At 37.8% G+C, this 20,962-nt stretch overlaps 1 protein-coding gene across 12 annotated transcripts in view; it reads left to right on the top strand.

The window, feature by feature from the left end:
- SDCCAG8 (SHH signaling and ciliogenesis regulator SDCCAG8) overlaps positions 1-20,962 on the top strand; it is a 248,601-nt gene that overhangs the window by 17,071 nt on the left and 210,568 nt on the right. For all 12 annotated transcript variants that reach the window (XR_009254275.1, XR_009254277.1, XM_058701165.1 and 9 more), the window contains exon 5: positions 11,490-11,615. Coding sequence is in view for 10 of the 12 variants with exons in the window: in XM_058701165.1 (XP_058557148.1) it covers positions 11,490-11,615 (126 nt within the window). In the remaining 2 variants the exon portion in view is untranslated. The remainder of the gene's footprint in view (positions 1-11,489; positions 11,616-20,962) is intronic.

Below are 20,962 nucleotides of genomic sequence, written 5' to 3'. Positions count from 1 at the left end.
CATCTTGTATTATATGTATAATTTTTAAATGTTTATTTATTTACTTTGAGAGAGAGAAAGAGTTCACCAGCATTGGGGACAGGCAGACAGAGAGGAGAGAGAGAGAGAGAGAGAGAGAGAGAGAGAGAGAGAATCCCAAGCAAGCTCCATGCTGTCAGTGCAGAGCCTGGTGCAGGGCTCAGTCTCACAAACCGTGAGATCATGACCTGAGCCAAAATCAAGAGCCAGATGCTTAACCGACTAAGCCATCCAGGAGCCCCTCGTGTATTATTTTTTTTACATTCTGGTTACTCTTCCAAGGTGAAAGTTGATATGTGCCTTCAGAAACCTTTAAACATTTCATTGTCTTGACTTTACAAAGACGTTCCTGATTTTAGCAGATACAGTCATCATTGCACAGTGCTCTTGGATTACCAGAAAGGCTGAAATAATGTCCTAGGACTCATTCCAGTAATAAGCTCCTGTTAATCACTCAGATGCTGTGGGTAAAACTTAAAAAATATTGTAGCGGAGATAAAACTTCATCTCTACCCTCTTAGAGTTTACAGCTGGGACTTAGACTTAAATTAACATAAGACAGATTAACAGGATGAAAGTATACACATTTGTTTTTATTGTTATTGAAGTATAACTGACATACAATATTATATTATTTTCAGGTGTACAACATATTGATTGAATACTTCCATATATTACTCAGTGCTCAACACAATAAGTGTAGTGACCATCTGTCACAATAAAACATTATTATAATATTATTGACTGTATTCTTTGAGCTATACTTTTCATATCTGTGACTTATTTATTTTATAACTGAAAGTTTATACCTCTTAATTCCCATTATCTACTTCATTCATCCCCTTACCCACCTCTCCTCTGACAACCACCTCTCTGTATTTAAGAGGCTGTTGGTTTGTTTCTTTATTTTGCTCTTTAGATTCCGTGTATAAGTGAAATCATATGGTATTTGTCTTCCTCTGTCTGATATATTTCTTTTTTTTTTTTTTTAATTTTTTTTAACGTTTATTTATTTTTGAGATGGAGAGAGACAGAGCATGAACAGGGGAGGGGCAGAGAGAGAGGGAGACACAGAATCCGAAACAGGCTCCAGGCTCTGAGCCGTCAGCACAGAGCCTGACGCGGGGCTCGAACCCACGGAGTGTGAGATCATGACCTGAGCTGAAGTTGGACGCTCAACTGACCAAGCCATCCAGGCGCCCCTGTCTGATATATTTCACTTAGCATGATACCCTCTGGGTCCATCCATGTTGTCACAAATGCAAGATCTCATTCTTTTTTATGCCTAAGTAATATTTTATGGCTAAGTAATATATGTATATATATGTATATATATGTGTGTGTGTATGTACACATACATATGTATGTATACACATACACACACACGCACACGCACACGCACACACACACACACACACAGCCTGCACATCTTCTTTATCCATTCATATGTCAATGCACACACTTGGTTCCTTCCATATCTTGGCTATTGTAAATACTGCTGAAGTAAACAGAGATGTGCATTTATCTTTTTGGATTTGTGTCAGTTTTGGGGGCGAATACCCAGCAGTGGAATTACTGGATCATATGGTATTTCTAATATTAATGTTTTGGGGAATCTCCATGCTGTCTTCCACAGTGACTACACCAATTTACATTCCCACCAACAGTGCATGAAGGTTCCCGTTTCTTCATATCCTCATCAACACTTGTTGATTCTTGTCTCTTTGATACTAGCCATTCTGACTGGTGTGAGGTGATATCTCATTGTGGTTTTGATTTTTTTCCCCCCTGATGATCAGTGATGTTGAGCATCATTTCATGTGTCTATTGGCCATCTGTATGTCTTTGGAGAAATGTCTATTCAGGCCCTCTGCCTATTTTTAAATCAGGTTATTTATTTTGATGTTGAGTAGTGTAGGTTCTTTATAAATTTTGGATATTAACCACTTACCAGATATATCATTTGCACATCTCTTCTCCCATTCTCTAGGTTTCCTTTTTGTTCTGTTGGTAATTTCCTTTGCTGTGCAAAAGCTTTTTATTTTGGTGTAGTCCCAATAGTTTATTTTTGCTTTTGTTTCCCTTGCCTGAGGAGACATATCCATAAACGTGTTGCTAATAAAAGAGATTACTGCCTATGTTTTATTTTTTAGAAATTTTATGGTTTAAGGTTTCACATTCAGGTATTTAATCCGTTTTGAGTTTATTTTTGTGTATGGTATAGGAATGTGGTCCATTTTCATTTTTTTTCATGTAGCTGTCCAGTTTTCCTAACACCATTTATTGACAAGATGTCATTTCCCTATTGTATATTCTTGCCTCTTTTGTCATAGATTAAGTGACCGTATAGGTGTGTTTATTTCTGGGCTCTCTATTCTGTTCCATTGTTCTATGTGTCTGTTTTTGTGCCAGTACCATACTATTTTGACTACTATAGCTTTGTAGAACTTCTTGAAATCTGGGATTGTGATACCTCCAGCTTTGTTCTTCTTTCTCAAGATTACTTTGGCTATTCGGGGTCTTTTGTGGTTCTGTACAAATGTTAGGATTATTTGTTCTAGTTCTGTGGAAAGTGATATTAGTATTTTGATAGAGATTGCTTTGAATATGTAGGTTGCCTTAGGTAACATGGACACTTTAACGATATTTATTCTTCAAATCCATGAGCATGGTATAGCTTTTCTATTTGTATCTTTTTCAGTTTCTTTTATCAGTGTCTTATAGTTTTCAGAGTATAGATCTTTCATCTCCTTGGTTTAACTTATTTCTAGGTATTTTATTCCTTTTGGTGCAATTGTAAATGGGATTGTTTCAATAGAAGTTTTATGTGACATGGGAGACCTCATAAGGAAATGATGTCTGAAAGAAATGGCAAAACCTAAATGCTTTTATACGTTGAACAAAGAGAGGCAATGTGGAAACATAACTAAAATATATGGGGAGGTTAAAGGAAGATGAGTTATTTTAATGAGGTCTGTTTGCACAGATGCCTCTCAGCCTCCACTCCCTGTCTCTGGTGATAAGAATGTTTCTTTCCTCCTGATACGGGGAGGCCATCTTTCACATGGGAGTTTTATCTCCTGCTTTCAGGAAAAAAAGGGGAAGTCAGAGCACTCTTTTTGTATTTTCTGTTTTTCAAGTGTCTTTAGCTCAAAATAATTCTTATTCCAAAGTGGCATATTTTGAGGTGGCAGATTTTGCCACCCTTCAATATAAATTGTAATAAATTTACCATCTGGTCAAGAAGAGAGTACTAATGTCTATGAGCACCATAGCAACACTATAGAGAGTATAATGTAGTCTGTATTCTGTAATATAAACTGTAATTATAGTAAGAGTAGAAAGGTACTAAAAGCTGGAGTTTTGGGAGATATTTTTCTGGGAGAGAGCAATCTTAAAAGAGTAAGATCATTTAGATCAGCAGAAGTGGGGTAAAAGAGTTCCATAGAGAGAACAGCAACACTGAAAGGATATACTCAGGATGAATAGGGTTTATTTATGGGGGCCATGAGGCATCTATTCTAAATTTCTGCAGTAGAGGATTCTGTTAGAAATTATTAAAACTATGCTGATCTGGGAAAATGGAAGATTACAAAAGCCTTGAAAGGTAGACGGAGTATGCATTTGATATGTTTTAACAAGAGAGTAACAGAATAAAAGTAACATTTAAGGGCTTAGAGATACTTTATTAATTTTTAAAATTTTTTATTTAATAATAATTAATTTTTATATCCTTTTTAAATGTATTTTTAAAGATTTAATGTATTTTCTTTTTCTTTTTTAAATTTTATTTTAAGTAAACTCCATGCCACACTTGGGGCTTGAATACACAACCAAGAGATCAAGAGTCATAAGCTCTACCAACTGAGCCAGCCAGGCACCCCTAAGTTTTTATTTAAATTCTAGTTAGTTAACATATAGTGTATTAGTTTCAGGTGTACAATATTGTGATTCAACACTTCCATACAATACCCGGTGCTCATCACAAGTGTACTCCTTAATCCTCATCACCTGTCTAACCCATCCCTCCCTCCCCGCACTGACCTCCTCTCTCTCTGGTAACCATCAGTTTGTTCAATATAGCTAAGAATCTGTTTCTTGGTTTGCCTCTCTTTTTTTTCCTTTGCTCATTTTTTTTTGTTCTTCCACATATGAGTGAAATCATATGGTATTTGTCTTTCTCTGAGTGACTTATTTCCCATAGCATAATACTCTGTAGCCATAGCATAATACTCTGTAGCTCCATCCATGTCGTTCCAAATGGCAAGATTTCAATCTTTTTTATGGCTGGGTAATATTCCATCATGTATCTATACCATGCATTTATCCATCCATCTGTCGATGGACACTTGGGTTCTTTGTATAATCTGGCTCTTGTAGATAATGCTTCTATAGACTTTGGGGTGCATGTATCCGTTTGAATTGGTATTTTTGTATTCTTTGTATAAATAGTTACTAATGCAACAGCTGGAACTAGGGTAGTTCTATATTTAACTTTTTTTTTTTTAATTTTTTTTTTAACGTTTTTTATTTATTTTTGAGACAGAGAGAGACAGAGCATGAACAGGGGAGGGTCAGAGAGAGGGAGAACAGAATCCGAAACAGGCTCCAGGCTCTGAGCTGTCAGCACAGAGCCCGACGCGGGGCTTGAACTCACGGACCGCGAGATCGTGACCTGAGCCGAAGTCGGCCGCTTAACCGACTGAGCCACCCAGGCGCCCCTATATTTAACTTTTTGAGGAACCTCCATTCTGTTTTCTAGAGTGGCTACACCAGTTACATGCCCCCCAACAGTGCAAGAGCATTCCCCTTTCTCCACATCCTTGCCAACATCTGTTGTATCTTGTGTTGCTTATTTTAGCCACTCTGACAGGTGTGAGGTGACATGTCATTGTAGTTCTGTATTGTAGCTTTGATGTGTATTTCCTTGATGGTCAGTGATGTTAAGTATATTTTCATGTGTCTGTTGGCCATCTGTGTGTCTTCTTTGGAAAAATATCTGTTCATGTCTTCTGCCCATTTCTAATTGGATTATTTGTTTTTTGAGTATTGAGTTTTATAAGTTCTTTATATATTTTGGATACTACCCCTGTATCAGATGTCATTTGCAGACACTTCTCCCATTACATAGGTTGCCTTTTAGTTTTGTTGATTGTTTCTCTCACTGTGCAGAAGCTTTTTATTTTGATAAAGTCCCAATAGTTTATTTTGCTTTTGTTTTCCTTGCCTCAAGAGGCATATCTAGAAAGAAGTTGCTATGGCCAGTGTCAAAGAGGTTACTGCCTATGTTCTCCTCTAGGATTTTTTTTTTTAATTTTTTTTTCTTTTTTTTTCAACGTTTTTTTAATTTATTTTTGGGACAGAGAGAGACAGAGCATGAACGGGGGAGGGGCAGAGAGAGAGGGAGACACAGAATCGGAAACAGGCTCCAGGCTCTGAGCCATCAGCCCAGAGCCTGACGCGGGGCTCGAACCCACGGACCGCGAGATTGTGACCTGGCTGAAGTCGGACGCTCAACCGACTGCGCCACCCAGGTGCCCCTCCTCTAGGATTTTTTTTTTATCAGTTTCAGGTCTCACATTTGGATATTTAATAATCCACTTTGAATTTGTTTTTGTGTTTGGTGTAAGAAAGTGGACCAGTTTCATTCTTTTGCATGTTGCTGCCCAGTTTTCCCAACACCATTCGTTGAAGAGACTGTCTTTTCCCCACTGGACATTCTTTCCTGCTTTGTCAAAGATTAATTGACCATGTACTGTGGGTTCATTTCTGGGTTTTCTACTCTGCTCTATTGATCTATGTGTCTGTTTTTGTGCCAATAACATACTGTTTTTTGATGAGTACAGCTTTGTAATATAATTTGAAGTCCGAAATTGTGATGCCTCCAGCTTTGCTTTTCTTTTTCAAGGTTGCTTTGGCTATTTGGGGGCTTTTGTGGTTCCATACAAATTTTAGAATTGTCTGTTCCAGCTCTGTGAAAAATGCTGTTGGTATTTTAATACAGGTTGCATTAAATGTGTAGATTGCTTTGGGTACTATAGACATTTTAACAATATTTGTTCTTCCAATCCATGAGCATGGAATATCTTTTCATTTCTTTGTGTCCTCTTCAGTTTCTTTTACCAATGTTTTATAGTTTTCACAGTACAGGTCTTTCACCCCTTTGGTTAGGTTTATTCCTAGGTATCTTATTTCCTATTTTCCTTATTTATCCTATTTTTAATTTCTTTGATCTCTACTCTAATTTTTATTATATCTTCTTTGGATTGAATTTGCTCCCCCTTTTTTGAAAGTTTCCTAAGACAAAAGCTTAGATTACTGATTTGGAATCTTTCTTCTTTTCTAATGTTATTCACTAGTTGTGTTGCATCTCCCAAATCTTGATTAGTTGTATTTCCATTTTTATTTTGTTCAGAATATTTTAAAATTTTCCTCAAGACTTTGTCCTTGACCTGTATGTTATTTAGAAGTGTTGTTTAGGGGCGCCTGGGTGACTCAGTCGGTTAAGCATCCGACTTTGGCTCAGGTCATGATCTTGCGGTTTGTGAGTTCAAGCCCCACCTTGGGCTCTGTGCTGACAGCTCGGAGCCTGGAACCTGCTTCAGATTCTGTATCTCCCTCTTTCTCTCTCTGCCCCTCCCTCGTTCTAGCTCTCTCTCCCTCTCTCAAGAAATGAATAAACATTAAAAAAAATTAAGAAGTGTTGTTTAATTACCAAGTATATTGGGAGTGTTCCAACTCTTTTTCTGTTATTGATTTCTAGTTTAATTCCATTGTCATCTGAGAACATACTTTTTATGGTTTCTATTCTTTTTAATTTGTTAAGGTGTGTTTTTACACCCAGGATGTGATTGGTATGTCTTGGTGAAATGTTCTGTTAGCTTGAGAAGAATGTGTATTCTGTTGTTGAATAAAGTGTTCTGTAAATGCCAAATTAGATCCGGTTGATTGATGGTGCTGTTCAGTTCAACTATATTCTTACTGATATTTTGCCAGTCTGCAAGATCTCTGGGTCTTGTCAGTTATTGACAGAGGGGTATTGAAATCTCCAGCTTAAATAGTGGATTCCTCTGTTTCTCTGTACAGTTCTATCAGTTTTTGTATCGTGTATTTTGATGCTCTATTGTTAGACACAAACACGTTGAGGATTATTATGTCTGCTGGGAGAATTGACCCCTTTATCACTGTGTGATGCTCCTTTTTATCCCTTACATTTTTATTTGGTATGAAGTCTGTTTTGTGTGAAATTAATGTAGCTACCCCAGCTTTCTTTTGATTTGTGTTAGCATGGTATATCTCTCTCTATCCATTTACCTTTAATCAATCTGTGTCTTTATATTTAAAGTCGACTTCTTATGGACAACATATACTTGTGTCCTGTTTGTCACTCACTCTTACAGTCTCTGATTTTTATTGGTGTATTCAGACCATGGACATTTAAAGTTATTACTGATATAGTTGGATATCAATATAGTTGGATAATATCTACCATATTTGTTACTGTTTTCTACTCATGGCCCTTGTTTGTTTTCTTTCTTTCTTTCTTTCTTTCTTTCTTTCTTTCTTTCTTTCTTTCTTTCTTTCCTTCTCTTCTACTCTTTTTTTTGCCTTCTCTGGTTTTAAGTGAGCATGTTATATGATTGCAGTTTTTCTCCTCTCTTAGCATACCAGGTGAACTATTTTTACTTTTTGTAAGTAGCTGCCCTTGAGTTTGCAGTCACACTGATCAATAATCAAAGGCTGTTGTCAAATAGCTCTATACCACTACGTGGGTAGGGCAAGGTCCTTGTAAGAGAGTGTTTCCAATCCCTCCCTCCTGTCCTCTACAACATTGCTGGCATTCATTTCAGTTATTCATACACTGTAATCACTATATATAGTGCTACTACTGTGATTTGAGCAAACTGTTATATGTTAGATCAGTTAATACTAAGAAAAATAAAATATTTTATCACCATATAATCCTTTTTAAATGCTCTTTCTTTTTTTTTATGTAGACCTTAACTTATAAATTGTATCATTCTCCTCCTTTCTGCAGAAGTTCTTTTAACATTTCTTGCAAGGCAGGTCTGCTGGAGACAAATTTCCCCAATTTTTATTTATCTGAGAAAGTTTTTATTTTCCCCCTCATCTTTGAAGGTTAATTTGCCTGAATATACAATTCTAGGTTGGTGGAGTTTTTTCCTTTTAATACTTTAAATATTTCATTCCATTGTCTTCTTGCTTACATGGTTTCTGAAGAGTAGTCCAATATAATTATCTTTTCTTCTCTATAAGTAAGGTTGCTTTTTTTTAAATTCTGATTTCCTTGAGGATTTTCTGTTTGTCTTTGATTTTCTGCACTTTGAATGTGATATGCATAGGTGTAGATTTATTTGTTATTTTATCCTGCTTGATGTTCTCTGAGCTCCCCTATACCTTTCTCTATAGGTATAGACTTTCTGCACTTTGAATATAATATGCATAGGTATAGATTTTTTTAAATTCTTTTTTAACATTTATTTATTTTTGAGAGACAGAGACAAGAGCGTGAGGGGAAGAGAGAGAGGGAGACACAGAATCCAAAGCAGGCTCCTGGCTCTGAGCACAGAGCCTGACGCAGGGCCTAAACTCGTGAACTACGAGATCATGACCTGAGCCGAAGTCAGACGCTTAACTGACTGAGCCACCCAGGCACCCCGATTTTTTTTTTTGTTATTGTTTATTTTATCCTGCTTGATGTTCTCTGAGTTTCCTGGATCTGTGTTTGGTAACTATCATGTTGGAAAATTCTAGGTCATTATTCCTCCAAATATTTCCCCTTTTGTCACCTTTTATAATTGTCCTGCATTTCTTGGATCTTCTCTTCTGTCTTTTTCATTCTTTGTTCTCTTTGTATTTTCTTTTGGGAAGTTTCTATTGGCAGTTCTTTAAGCTCACTGATTCTTTTCTTGGTTGTGACCAGTCTATTATTAATGAGCCCATCAAAGGCATTTGTCATTTCCATTACAGTGTTTTTGATTTCCAGCACTTTTATTCTTTCTTAGGGTTTCCATGTCTGCTTATATTGCCCATCTGTTCCTGCATGTGGTCTACTTTTCCCATCAGACCCTTTAACACTTAACATATCAATCATAATTATTTTAAACTCCCAATCTCATAATTCCAAGATCACTGCCATATTCAAGTCTTGTTCTGAGCTTGCTTAGTCTCCTGAAACCGCGCTGTCTTTTCATGTGCTTTCTAATTTTTTGTTGAATACTGGACACGATATAGTAGAAGGAACTGAGGGAATAGTTTTTTAGTGTGAGATATTATGTTTTTCTTGGTAGGAGTTGGGCTGTGTTTACTGTTTTGTGTTATTATAGGTGTCAGAGGCTAAAATTTCCTGTAGTGTCCTGGTTTATGTCTCCCCTGTTATCTTTGGGCTTCCCTTGAGAATTCTTCTTAAATATAGTCTGAGATGTGTAATTTTACTGTATTCCTTTGTTATTTTACAGACCCCCTTTTGATGTGGTGGTTAGATGTGGGAGCAGGGGAGGCATTTTATAGTCGTATGGTTAGGTTTCCATCTTTTAATGAGTCTGTGCCCCTTAGCTTTGACCTTCACAAGTGCTTCTCAGTCATCCTCTCATCTTTTTTTTTTTTTTTTTTTCAATTTATATATTTTGAGAGAGAGAGAGAGTATGCATGGGGGTAGGGGCAGAGAGAGAGAGGGAGAGAGAATCCCAAGCAGGCTCTGCACTGTCAGCATGGAGCCCGACGTGGGCCTTCAACTCACGAACTATGAGATCATGACATGAGCTGAAATCAAGAGTTACATGCTTAACCAACTGAGCCACCCAAGTGGCCTCACCCTCTCATCTAACGTGCAGTGAGAAGGCTTGAGTGAGCTGGAGTTGGGTATTTCCCTTCCCTCAGGTCACGTAGGTTCTGAAAAGCCCTAGCTGTTAGGTTCTGAAAAGCCCTAGCTGGTAGAATAGTTTCTCTCAAGGCAGGCCTTTCTAAGAATAGAATGCTTTGGGCATATTTCAAAATAGCTATTTTTCCTCTCCTACTAGAGAAGATTGAGGGGATTTGTCTCTAGTCTTTACTGTAAGAACCTGGTAGTGTCCTAAAGATAAAACTCACAAAACTGTGACTGGGTCCTTCTGGGTCCTTTAGACTGGGTCCTTCTGTCATTTTTAACTCTCAAACTTGTCCACCCTGAGCTTCTGGCATTTCACCAATCGCACTTGACCTTTCCCTTTCCTGGTACTGGTTTCCCTGGAAGTTTCTGCTCAGGTAGGTTGTGATTCTCAGAGACTGGTCTGTCTCTCAAATTTTGTGGATGGGGGGCGCCTGGGTGGCTCAGTCGGTTAAGCGTCCGACTTCGGCTCAGGTCACAATCTCGCAGTATGTGAGTTCGAGCCCCGCATCGGGCTCTGTGCTGACAGCTCAGAGCCTGGAGCCTGCTTCCGATTCTGTGTCTCCCTCTCTCTCTGACCCTCCCCCGTTCATGCTCTGTCTCTCTTTATCTCAAAAATAAATAAATGTTAAAAAAAAATTAAAAAAAAAAATTTCGTGGATGGAAGTTTTCCCTGTGACCTCAGTTCTCTGACGGATTTCAGAAGAGTGGTTGATTTCTTGGTTTGTTCAGCTTTTTGTTTGTTGTAAAGATGAAAATGATGTCTTCCAAGCTCATTATATGCCAGACCAAAAATTGCAAGTCTGCAATGTTTTTTTAATTATAGCTTTCGAGCTCAGATTTGGTTTTTGGGTTTTTTTCTGAATAAAATAATTGAAATAGAATTTGCATATATTGCTTAATATGTTTTTTTTATTATACTGGTAATGAAGATTAAGGTAAATATTGTACCATCAGTGCATTGATTTTTTTTGTTACATTTTTTTCAGAGAGTGAGACGCCACTCAATAGCTATTCTAATTGTTATTTATCTGTAATCATTTGTATTATTCCTCACCAGGCTAAGGAAGCACTCTTAAAGAACTCTCTGCCAAACTATGTCACTCATAATTTCCCTCCATCTGGCTACCAATTCATGGATAACTATTCCAACTTTCCATGCCTTTCTGTCTCAGAGTCCTGTTATCTATTTAATCACTCTATCAGGTTCAACAAGTTATTAGCATTTGAGCATGAATAATAATATATCTTATTTTTCAGCAGTCTACCTTATTCTTAAAAGTCTTTTAGATAAGCCCTTTAATTAAAGCCTTTCTTAAGCCTACAAAAAAATTGTCAGAAATCACACATTTCTGTGATATGGCCATTAGCAGACCCTCTACTGTATTCCCTAGCCTCTTGTTTTGTTTGTTTGTTTGTTAGCTAATGTTTGAGTTGCTTTATTTCTCTAAATATAATAATTCAGAAAATGGATAGAGAGCATAAGTTTTCCATGCTTTATAGCATGTTGGATCATTTAGTAAACAGCAATTAACAGTGCTTAAAAATGCTTAATGCATTTGCTATTTGTTTCTGCTTTTTACAGGAGGAACTCTCTGGAATGAAAAACAGGGTACAAGTGGTTGTGCTTGAAAATGAAAGTCTCCAACAAGAGCTGAAATCTCAAAGACAAGAGGAAGCAATGAGGGAACAAACACTTCTGGATGCATCTGTGAGCATTGTTTTTAAACCATAAATTATATTTTAGTTTGAACGTTCCTTCCTACCCTCCCCGACCAGCCTCTGAACTGCTGAAATCCTCCACTTGAAATTTGGCACATGTACTCTGCCGTTGCTCGCTTGGGCCTCAAAAATTAAGATTCGCCGTGGTGGGACGAATCCTCAAATGAAATGATGTAGCAATGCCTCATATCCACACTGGTTTCCTCCCTGAGCGCACCGTTGATGTTTCTTCCATATGGAAACAGCAGGGTGAAGCAGGAAGTGCGTTACATAGGAGGGACTCTGTTAAATCCAGAAACTGTATAACTGGAGCTTGGATTTCTGTTGTATTTCCCTAAGGGTTCCAATCGTGCTCTGAATTCTGATCCGTCTGATTGGCAGAATGGAGGAGCAGAAGGAACCCTGGCCCGAGGGTCCAGGGATCAGCATGTTAGTCTTCCCATTGTCCCTAACAAGCGGGTTAGCGAGTGATTTTACAGGGTTTTCCAATATGGCTTAACCTCATGTTCCTCTGTCTATTGGCAAATGGAGAGGATTCAGCTATATTAGCAGTTCTTAATCTTTCACGTGAGTGACAATCACTTGAGATATTTGTTGACCGTGCAGATTCCGGAGTGCCATCCCCTGAGAGTCTGATGCAGTCGGTCTGGGTTGAGACCTTGAGTCACGAATATGAATGTGCCATATTTTGCAGAACAGTGGATTCGAGGATCTCTATAATTCTAGGACACAAAATTCTTGTGATGATACTTAAGTAGTGTTTAAACTCAATATCTCCTTATGACTTTTCAGAGGTACTGTCACCTTAAAATTTGTACTTACGCTTTTGCTGTAGGACACAGTTAATCACAACTTGTTCTGCTTTTTTGAAACAAAGTCAGGGTTGCATGGAGAAGTTTTAATACTTGCCTGCTGCAGCTTTACTTTACAGTGGATTTTGGCTTAGTCATCATTAGCAAATCCGTCCTGTTAAGAAAAAAACATGCGTGTCTCAATGTTTTATCTAGGTGTCCTCTAATTCTTGACTTAGAAGTTTTTTAAATTTTCCTGACCTGATGTTTCATTTGTAATCCTTGAGGTCTATGTTAGAATTTACTGTTTAGGGGCGCCTGGGTGGCGCAGTCGGTTAAAGCGTCCGACTTCAGCTCAGGTCACGATCTCGCAATCTCGCGGTCTGTGAGTTTGAGCCCCGCGTCGGGCTCTGGGCTGATGGCTCGGAGCCTGGAGCCTGTTTCCGATTCTGTGTCTCCCTCTCTCTCTGCCCCTCCCCCGTTCATGCTCTGTCTCTCTCTGTCCCAAAAATAAATAAAAAACGTTGAAAAAAAAAATTTAAAAAAAGAATTTACTGTTTAGAGACAGCTGATTGTGTTAAGTCTGAATGACAAAGTGGGCTGATCAGTGTTTCAGGTTATTTTTCTGCAGTACATTTCAGTTTGCGGTCAGCTGTTTTCCCTTCCCTGGAAGACCTTTTCTTAATATTTATATTATTATGTTATATTATTTATTATCAATATTAGTAGTTAAAAGTTCCATCTTAATTGCTTATTCAATGTCAATTTAAGATGATATAGCCATATAAAAAGTACTTAGAATTCACTCATTTTAAAAAATTAGTACATTCTTTTGGTTTTCTTCCCAATATGCAGTCACTTAGCAAACAGCTACTTGATTATTCATAGTCTTCAGTATTTATACAGTGGCAAGGAAGTGGAAGAAGGGGGAAGTGAAGTGAGAAAGGAAATCAGGCAGACAAGTGAACCAGAGGGCAGAGAAGTGAGTAACACCAAAGGGGAAGGAGACAATGGTAAAAGTGCAACATGCTTTGCTACATGAACAAAGGAAACTAGCTGAAGTTAATTGCAGCCTTAATTATGGAAAAAACACAGCTGTTGAGAGTTATGTTTTAACATTCACATGAACTAAAATATAATGCAGACAATCAAAATTATTGTTGCAGATATGTCAAGAGACCTTGATGTCTGTTTTAACTTTGGTCGTCTGTTACTTTGTAGATATAGAATTACTACCCGTACTGCTTTTTTTTTTTTTTTTTTTTTTTAAGAGATAGAGGGCTCAGGCTGGGGAGAGGGGCAAAGGGGGGGGGGGGGGAGAGAGAGAAAGATAGAGATGAGAGAGTCCTAAGTAGGCTCCACACTCAGTGCAGACTTCACGTAGGGCTCGATCCCACAACCCTGATCCTGGGATCAGGATCTGAGCCGAAATCAGGAGTCAGATTTTCAACCAACTGAACCAACCAGGCACCCCTACCCCCACTGCTTACTGCTTTTTGCTTGCGTAGGTGAAATGAGGCATTTCAGCAACATAAGCATGGTGCTATAATTCAGAGGGGTTTTTAAATTTAAATTCAAGTTAGTTAACATGTAGCGTAGCATTGGTTTCAGGAGTAGAATTTAGTGATTGATCATTTACATGTAACACCCAGTCCTCATCCCAGCAAGTGACCTCGTTAATGCCCGTCACCCATTTGTTCCATCCTGCTACCTACCTCCCCTCCAGCAACCCTCAGTTTGTTCTCTGTATTTAACAGTTTCTTATGGTTGGGAGCCTGGGTGACTCAGTCAGTTAAGTGTCCGACTCTTGGTTTCAGCTCAGGTCATGAACTCGTGGTTTGTTCCGGGATCGAGTCCCATGTCAGGCCCATGCTGACAGCACAGAGCCTGCCTGGGATTCTCTCTCTCCCTCTCTCTCTGCCCCTCCCCAACTCATGCTCTCTCTCTCTCTCTCTCTCTCTCTCTCTCTCTCTCAAAATAAATAAACTTAAAAAAAAAAGATCTTATGGTTTGCCTCTCTCTCTGGTTTTATCTTATTTTACCTTCCCTTCCTTATGTTCATCTGTTGTGTTTCCTAAATCCACTGATGAGTGAAATCATGTGATATTTGTCTTTGTCTGACTTATCTCTCTTAGCATAATACACTCTAGATCCATCCACATTGTTGCAAATAGCAAGATTTCATTATTTTTGATTGTAGCGTAATATTCCATTGTATATATATACCATATCTTCTTTATCCATTCATGAGTCAATGGGCTTTTGGACTCTCAATAATTTGGCTGTTGTTGATAGTGCTGCTATAAACGTTGGGTGGCATGTGCCCCTTCAAATCAGCATTTTTGTATTCATTGGATAGATATGTAGTAGTGTAATTGCTGGGTCGTAGGATAGTTCTAGTTTTAATTTTTTGAGGCAACTCTGCACTGTTTTCCAGAGTGGCTGCACCAGTTTGCATTCCCACCAGCAGTGCAAAAGAGATTCTCTTTCTCCGCATCCTTGCCAACATCTGTTGTTGCCTGAGTTGTTAATGTTAGCCATTCTGACAGGTGTCAGGTGGTAGCTCATTGTGGTTTTGATCTGTATTTCCCTGATGATGAATGACATTGAGCATCTTTTCATGTGTCTGTTAGCCATCTAGATGTCTTCTTTGGAGAGGTATCTATTCATGTCTTTGCCCATTTCTTCACTGGATTATTATTAATTTTTTTTTTTGGGTGTTGAGTTTGATAAGTTCTTTATAGATTTTGGATACCAACCCTTTATATGATATGTCATTTGCAAATATATTGTCCCATTTCACAGGCTGCCTTTTAGTTTTGTTGATTGTTTCCTTTGCTCTATAGAACCTTTCTGTCTTGATGAGGTCCTAATAGTTCATTTTTGTTTTTGTTTCCCTTGCCTCTGGAGATGTGTCTAGTAAGACGTTGCTGCAGCTGAGGTCAGAGAAGTAGCTGCCTGTTTTCTCCTCTAGGACTTCGATGGCTTCCTGTCTTACATTTAGGTCTTTCATCCATTTTGAATTTATTTTTGCATATCGTATAAGAAAGTGGTCTAGGTTTCATCTGCATGTAACTGTCCAGTTTTCCCATTTGCTGATGAAACTGTCTTTTTTCCATTGGATACTCTTTCCTGCTTTGCCAAAGATTAGGTGGCCATACATCTGTGGGCCCATTTCTGGGTTCTCTATTCTGTTCCATTGACCTAAGTGTCTGTTTTTGTGCCAGTACCATACTTTCTTGATGATTACAGCTTTGTAGTACATCTTGAAGTCTGGAATTAGTTTTCATTTTCAGGATTGCTTTGGCTATTTGGGGTCTTTTCTGGTTCCATACAAATTTTAGAATTGTGTTCTAGCTCTGTGAAGAATGCTGGTGTTATTTTGATATGGATTGCATTGAATGTGTAGAGTGCTTTGGGTAATACAGACATTTTTGTTCTCCTAATGCATAAGCATGGAATGTTTTTCCCTTTCTTTGTGTCTTCTTCAATTTCTTTAAGAAACGTTCCATAGTTTTCAGCATTCAGATATTCACTTCTTTGGTTAGGTTTATTCCTAAGTATCTAATAGGTTTTGGTGCAATTGTAAATGAGATCAATTCTTTGATTTCTCTTTCTGCTGCTTCATTATTGGTATATAGAAATGCAACAGATTTCTCAAAGTTGATTTTATATCCTGAGACTTTGCTGAATTCATCTATCAGTTCTAGTAGATTTTTGGTGGAGTTTTCCAGGTTTTCCATGTAGATTATCATCTGTAAAGTGAAAGTTTGATTACTTCCTTGCCAGTCTGTATGCCTTTTATTTTTTGTTGTTGTTATCTGATTGCTGAGGCTAGGGCTTCCAGTATTATGTTGAAAAACAGTGGTGAGAGTGGACATCCCTGTCTTATTCCTGACCTTAGGGGGAAAGCTCTCAGTTTTTCCCCATTGAAGTGATATTAGCTATAGGTATTTTGTATGTGCACTTTATGATATTGAGGTATGCTCCTTCTCTCCCTACTTTCTTGAGGGTTTTTATCAAGAAAGGATGCTGTATTTTGTCAAATGCTTTTTCTGCATGTATTGAGAGGATCATGTGGTTCTTATCCTTTCTTTTATTATTTATTTTTTAAAATGTTTGTTTATGTATTTTTGAAAGAGAGAGAGTGAGCAAGTGCATAAACAAGGGAGAGGCAGAGAGAGAAAGGCAGACACAGAATCTGTAGCAGGCTCAAGGCTCTAAGCTGTCAGCACAGAGCCCAACACGAGGCTTGAACCCACAAACTGTGAGATCATGACCTTAGCCTAAGTCAGACACTTAACAGACTGAGCCACCCTGGTGCCCCTTTATCCTTTCTTTTATTAATGTGGTATATCACATTGATTGATTTGTGGGTATTGAACCAGTCCTGCAGTCCAGGAATAAATCCCACTTGATCATGGTGAATAATTCTTTTAATGTATTGTTGGATTCAATTTGCTTGTATCTGGTTGAGAATTTTTCATCCATGCTCATCAGGGAAATTGGTCTGTCATTCTCTTTTTTGGTAGGGTTGTCTTTTTTGGAATCAAGGTAATGCTGGCCTCATAGAGTGAATTTGGTTCTTTCCATTTCTGTTTTTTGGAACAGTTTCAAAAGAATAGGTATTAATTCTTCCTTAAATGTTTGGTAGAATTCCCCTGGGAAGTCATCAGGCCCTGGATTGTTGTTTGTTGGGAGGTTTTGATTACTGATTCAGTTTCTTTACTGGTTATGTGTCTGTTCAAATTTTCTATTTCTTCCTTGTTTCAATTTGGTAGTTTATATATTTCTGGGAATTTTTCTATTTCTTCTAGATTGCCAATTTGTTGGTATATAATTGCTCATAATATTCTCTTATGACTGTTTGTATTTCTGCAGTGTTGGTTGTGATCTCTCTCATTTGTGATTTTATTTATTTCAGTCTTTTCCTTTTTCTTTTTGATAAGTCTGGCTAGGGGGTATTTAATTTTGTTAATTCTTTCAAAGAACCAACTCCTAGTTTCGTTGATCTGTCCTATGGTTTTTTTGATTTCGATATCATTGATTTCTTTTCTAATCTTTATTATTTCCCTTCTTCTGCTGTTTTTGGGTTTATTTGCTGTTTTTTTTTTTTTTCCCAGCTCCTTTAGGTATAAGGTTAGGTTCTGTATTTGAGACATTTCTTCCTTCTTTAGGTAGTCCTGGATTACTGTATACTTTCCTTTTATGACTGCCTTTGCTGCATCCCAAAAGGTTTGAACTGTAGTGTTTTCATTTTCATTGGCTTCCATGTACTTTTTAATTTTCTCTTTAATTTCTTGGTTAACCCATTCATTCTTTAGTAGGATGTTCTTTAATCTCCAAGTATTCGTGGTCTCTCCACATTTTTTCTTGTGGTTGACTTAAAATTTCATAGCGTTGTGGTCTGAAAATATGCTTGGTATGATCTCGATCTTTTTGTACTTGCTGAGGCCTGATTTGTGTCCCAGTATGTGATCTATTCTGGAGAATGTTCCATGTGCACTTGAGAAGAATATGAGTTCTGCTTTAGGATGTTCCGAATATTTCTGTTAAGTACATCTGGTCCAGTGTGTCATTCAACGCCATTGTTTCCTTGTTGATTTTTTGCTTAGATGATCTGTCCATTGTTGTAAGTGGGGTGTTAAAAGGCCCTAGTATCATTGTATTATTATCAATGAGTTTCTTTATGTTTGTGAGGAATTGATTTATATATTTGGGTCCTCTCAAGTTGGGGGCATACATATTTACAATCATTAGATCTTCTTGGTAGAGAGACCCCTTAATTATTATTATATAATACCCTTCTTCATCTTTTGTTACAGTCTTTGTTTTAAAATTTAGTTTGTCTGATAATAAGTATGGCTACTTTGGCTTTCTTTTGATGTCCATTAGCATGAGATGGTTCTCACTCCCCTCAATTTCAATCTGCAGTTGTTTTTAGGTCTAAAATGAGTCTTTTGTGGGGATCATGTAGATGGGTCTTGTTTTTTATTTTTAATCCATTTTGATACACTGTGTCTTTTAATTGGAACATTTAGTCTATTTATACTCAGAGTGATTTTTGAAAGATATGAATTCAGCGCCATCATGTTACCTGTAGAGTTGGTGTTTCTAGTGATGTTTTCTGATCCTTTGTAGTCTTTGTGGATTTGGTCTTCTTTTTTTTTTCTTCTCCACTCAAAGAGTTCCCCTTAAAGTTTCTTGCAGGGCTGGTTTAGTGGTCATGAACCCCTTTAGTTTTTGTTTGTCTGGGAAACTCTATCTCTCCTTCCATTCTGAATGACATCCTTGTTGGATAAAGAATTCTTGGCTGCATATTTTTCCCATTCAGCTTGATGAATATATCCTGCCACTCCTTTCTGGCCTGCCAAGTTTCTGTGGACAAATCTTCTGTAAACCTGATCTGTCTTCCCTTGAAGGTTAAGGACTTATTTTTCCCTTGCTGCTTTCATGATTCTTTCTTGACCGTGTATTTTGTGAGTTTTACTATGATATGTTGGTTGGCTTTTATTAAATTTCATGGGAGTTCTTTGTGCTTCCTGGATTTTGGTGTCTTTATCCTTCCCAGATAGCAAAGTTTTCAGCTATAATTTGTTCATATAAACCTTCTTTCCCTTCTTCTCTCTTTTCATCTTCTGGGACTCCTATGATACAAATGTAATTCCTCTTTAATAAGTAGCTGAGTTTTCTAAGTCTTATATTGTGATCTTTTGTCTTTGTTTCCCTCTTTTCTTTCAGCTTCATTATTTTCCATAATTATCTTCTATATCATTGATTCACTGCTCTGCTTCATCCATCCTCACCATCATGGCATCATTCAAAATTCCATCTCAGTATAGCATTTTTAATCTTGGCCTGACTAGGTTTTAGATCTTTTATTCCTACAGAAAGGGATTTTATGGTGTGCTGTATGCTTTTTTCAACCCCAGCGAGCATTCTTATAATTGTGGTTTTAAATTCTAGTTCAGATATATTACTTATATCTGTGTTGATTAAATCCCTAGCCATCATTTAACCTGTTCCTTCTTTTGGGGTGAATTCCTCCATCTTGTCATTTTGGAGGAAGAGAAAAAAAATTTAAATTAAACAATTAAAACAAAACAAAAAAATCAAATAAAGGAAGCTATAATCTAGGTGTGTTTCGTGTGCTTCCTGAGAAAAGTTTGATAGAAAAGAGAAAAAAGAGAAAAGGAAAAAAAGTAAAAGAAAAAGAAATTAAAAATAAAAAATTAAATAATAAAATAGAATAGAATAAAATAAAATAAAAAATAAAATAGAATACAAATTTTGCTCTTGAGGTGCCTGGGTAGCTCAGTCAGTTAAGCATCCGACTTTGGCTCAGGTCATGATTTCACCATTTGTGAGTTCGAGTTCTGTGTTGGGCTCTGTGCTGACAGCTCAGAGCCTGGATCCTGCTTCAGATTCTGTGTCTCCATCTCTCTCTGCCCTTCCCCTGTTTGTGTTATGTCTTTCTCTCTCTCAAAAATAAACATTAAAAAAATTTTTTAAATGGTTCTTTCTGTATCTAAGAAAGAAAAAAAAACCCAAACTCCACAACATAATCAAAAACATAAGCAAAGAAAATGAACAAGCAAATAAGAAACAACCCAAATAGAGGTAGATCCAGTTTCCCCTAGAACTGAAACTTTGCAGTACACTGTGATCTTTAGACTAAGTGGATGGAAAGGGTTTTTGCTGGTCTTCTGGGGGAGGGGCCTACTGCTGTTTCTCAGGCCAACTTGCCCTAGTGGAGATGTGCCTGGAGAGTGCAGGTGGGTAGGGATTGTAACAGCTCCATTCTCCATTTTATGGTACTGCTTAGCTCACTGGGGTTGATCACTGCAGTTCAGCTGGGGGTGAAAATGGCTTCACCCCACTGTCTAGTCTCTATAGTGAGAATTTTGCTCACACTAATAGTGTGAGCAGAGGAAGGACAGAGAGAGAGAGAGACAGAATCCAAAGCAGGCTCCAGGCTCTGAGCTGTCAGCACAGAGTCCATCACAGGGTTCAAACCCTCAGACTGTGAGATCCTGATCTGAGCTGAAGTCGGATGCTTAACCGACTGAGCCACCCAGGCACCTCTGTACTCCACTATTTATACACAACTGTTGGTGTTGAAACCCTCTCCTTTTTCCCTGTCAGTGGTTTTGGGAAACAAATTTCTTCTTGTCCAGTTCCCTGTGAGTGTTTTCACTCTCTCTCTCTCTCTCTGTCTGTCTCTCCCTTTAGCTACTTTCAGGGGAAATGCTTTTCTTGCATGATTCCAACACACTGCACTGTCTCCCCCTTCTCTCTCTGTCCTCTATCTGTGAAAATGGCTCCCTAATCTCTGTGGCGCCACGGCTTTTCTCTCTCCCAATTCACCTCTCCACACCATATACCTGCCTAGATCTCTCGCTCAAATTATGCAGATTGTCATGTTTATCCTCAGTTTAATTTCCTAGGTGTCCAAAATGGTTTGGTGTTGATCTAGCAGTTTTTCTGGGATGAGACAAGCTCAAGATCCCCATACTATGCTGCCATCTTAACTCTTTATATTAAG

The sequence above is a fragment of the Neofelis nebulosa genome, chromosome 15, assembly GCF_028018385.1.
Source record: "Neofelis nebulosa isolate mNeoNeb1 chromosome 15, mNeoNeb1.pri, whole genome shotgun sequence".
In the NCBI taxonomy this organism is placed as follows: Eukaryota; Metazoa; Chordata; class Mammalia; order Carnivora; family Felidae; genus Neofelis; species Neofelis nebulosa.
Note: the sequence above shows the minus strand (reverse complement) of the source record. Positions and strands in the feature narration are given on the sequence as shown.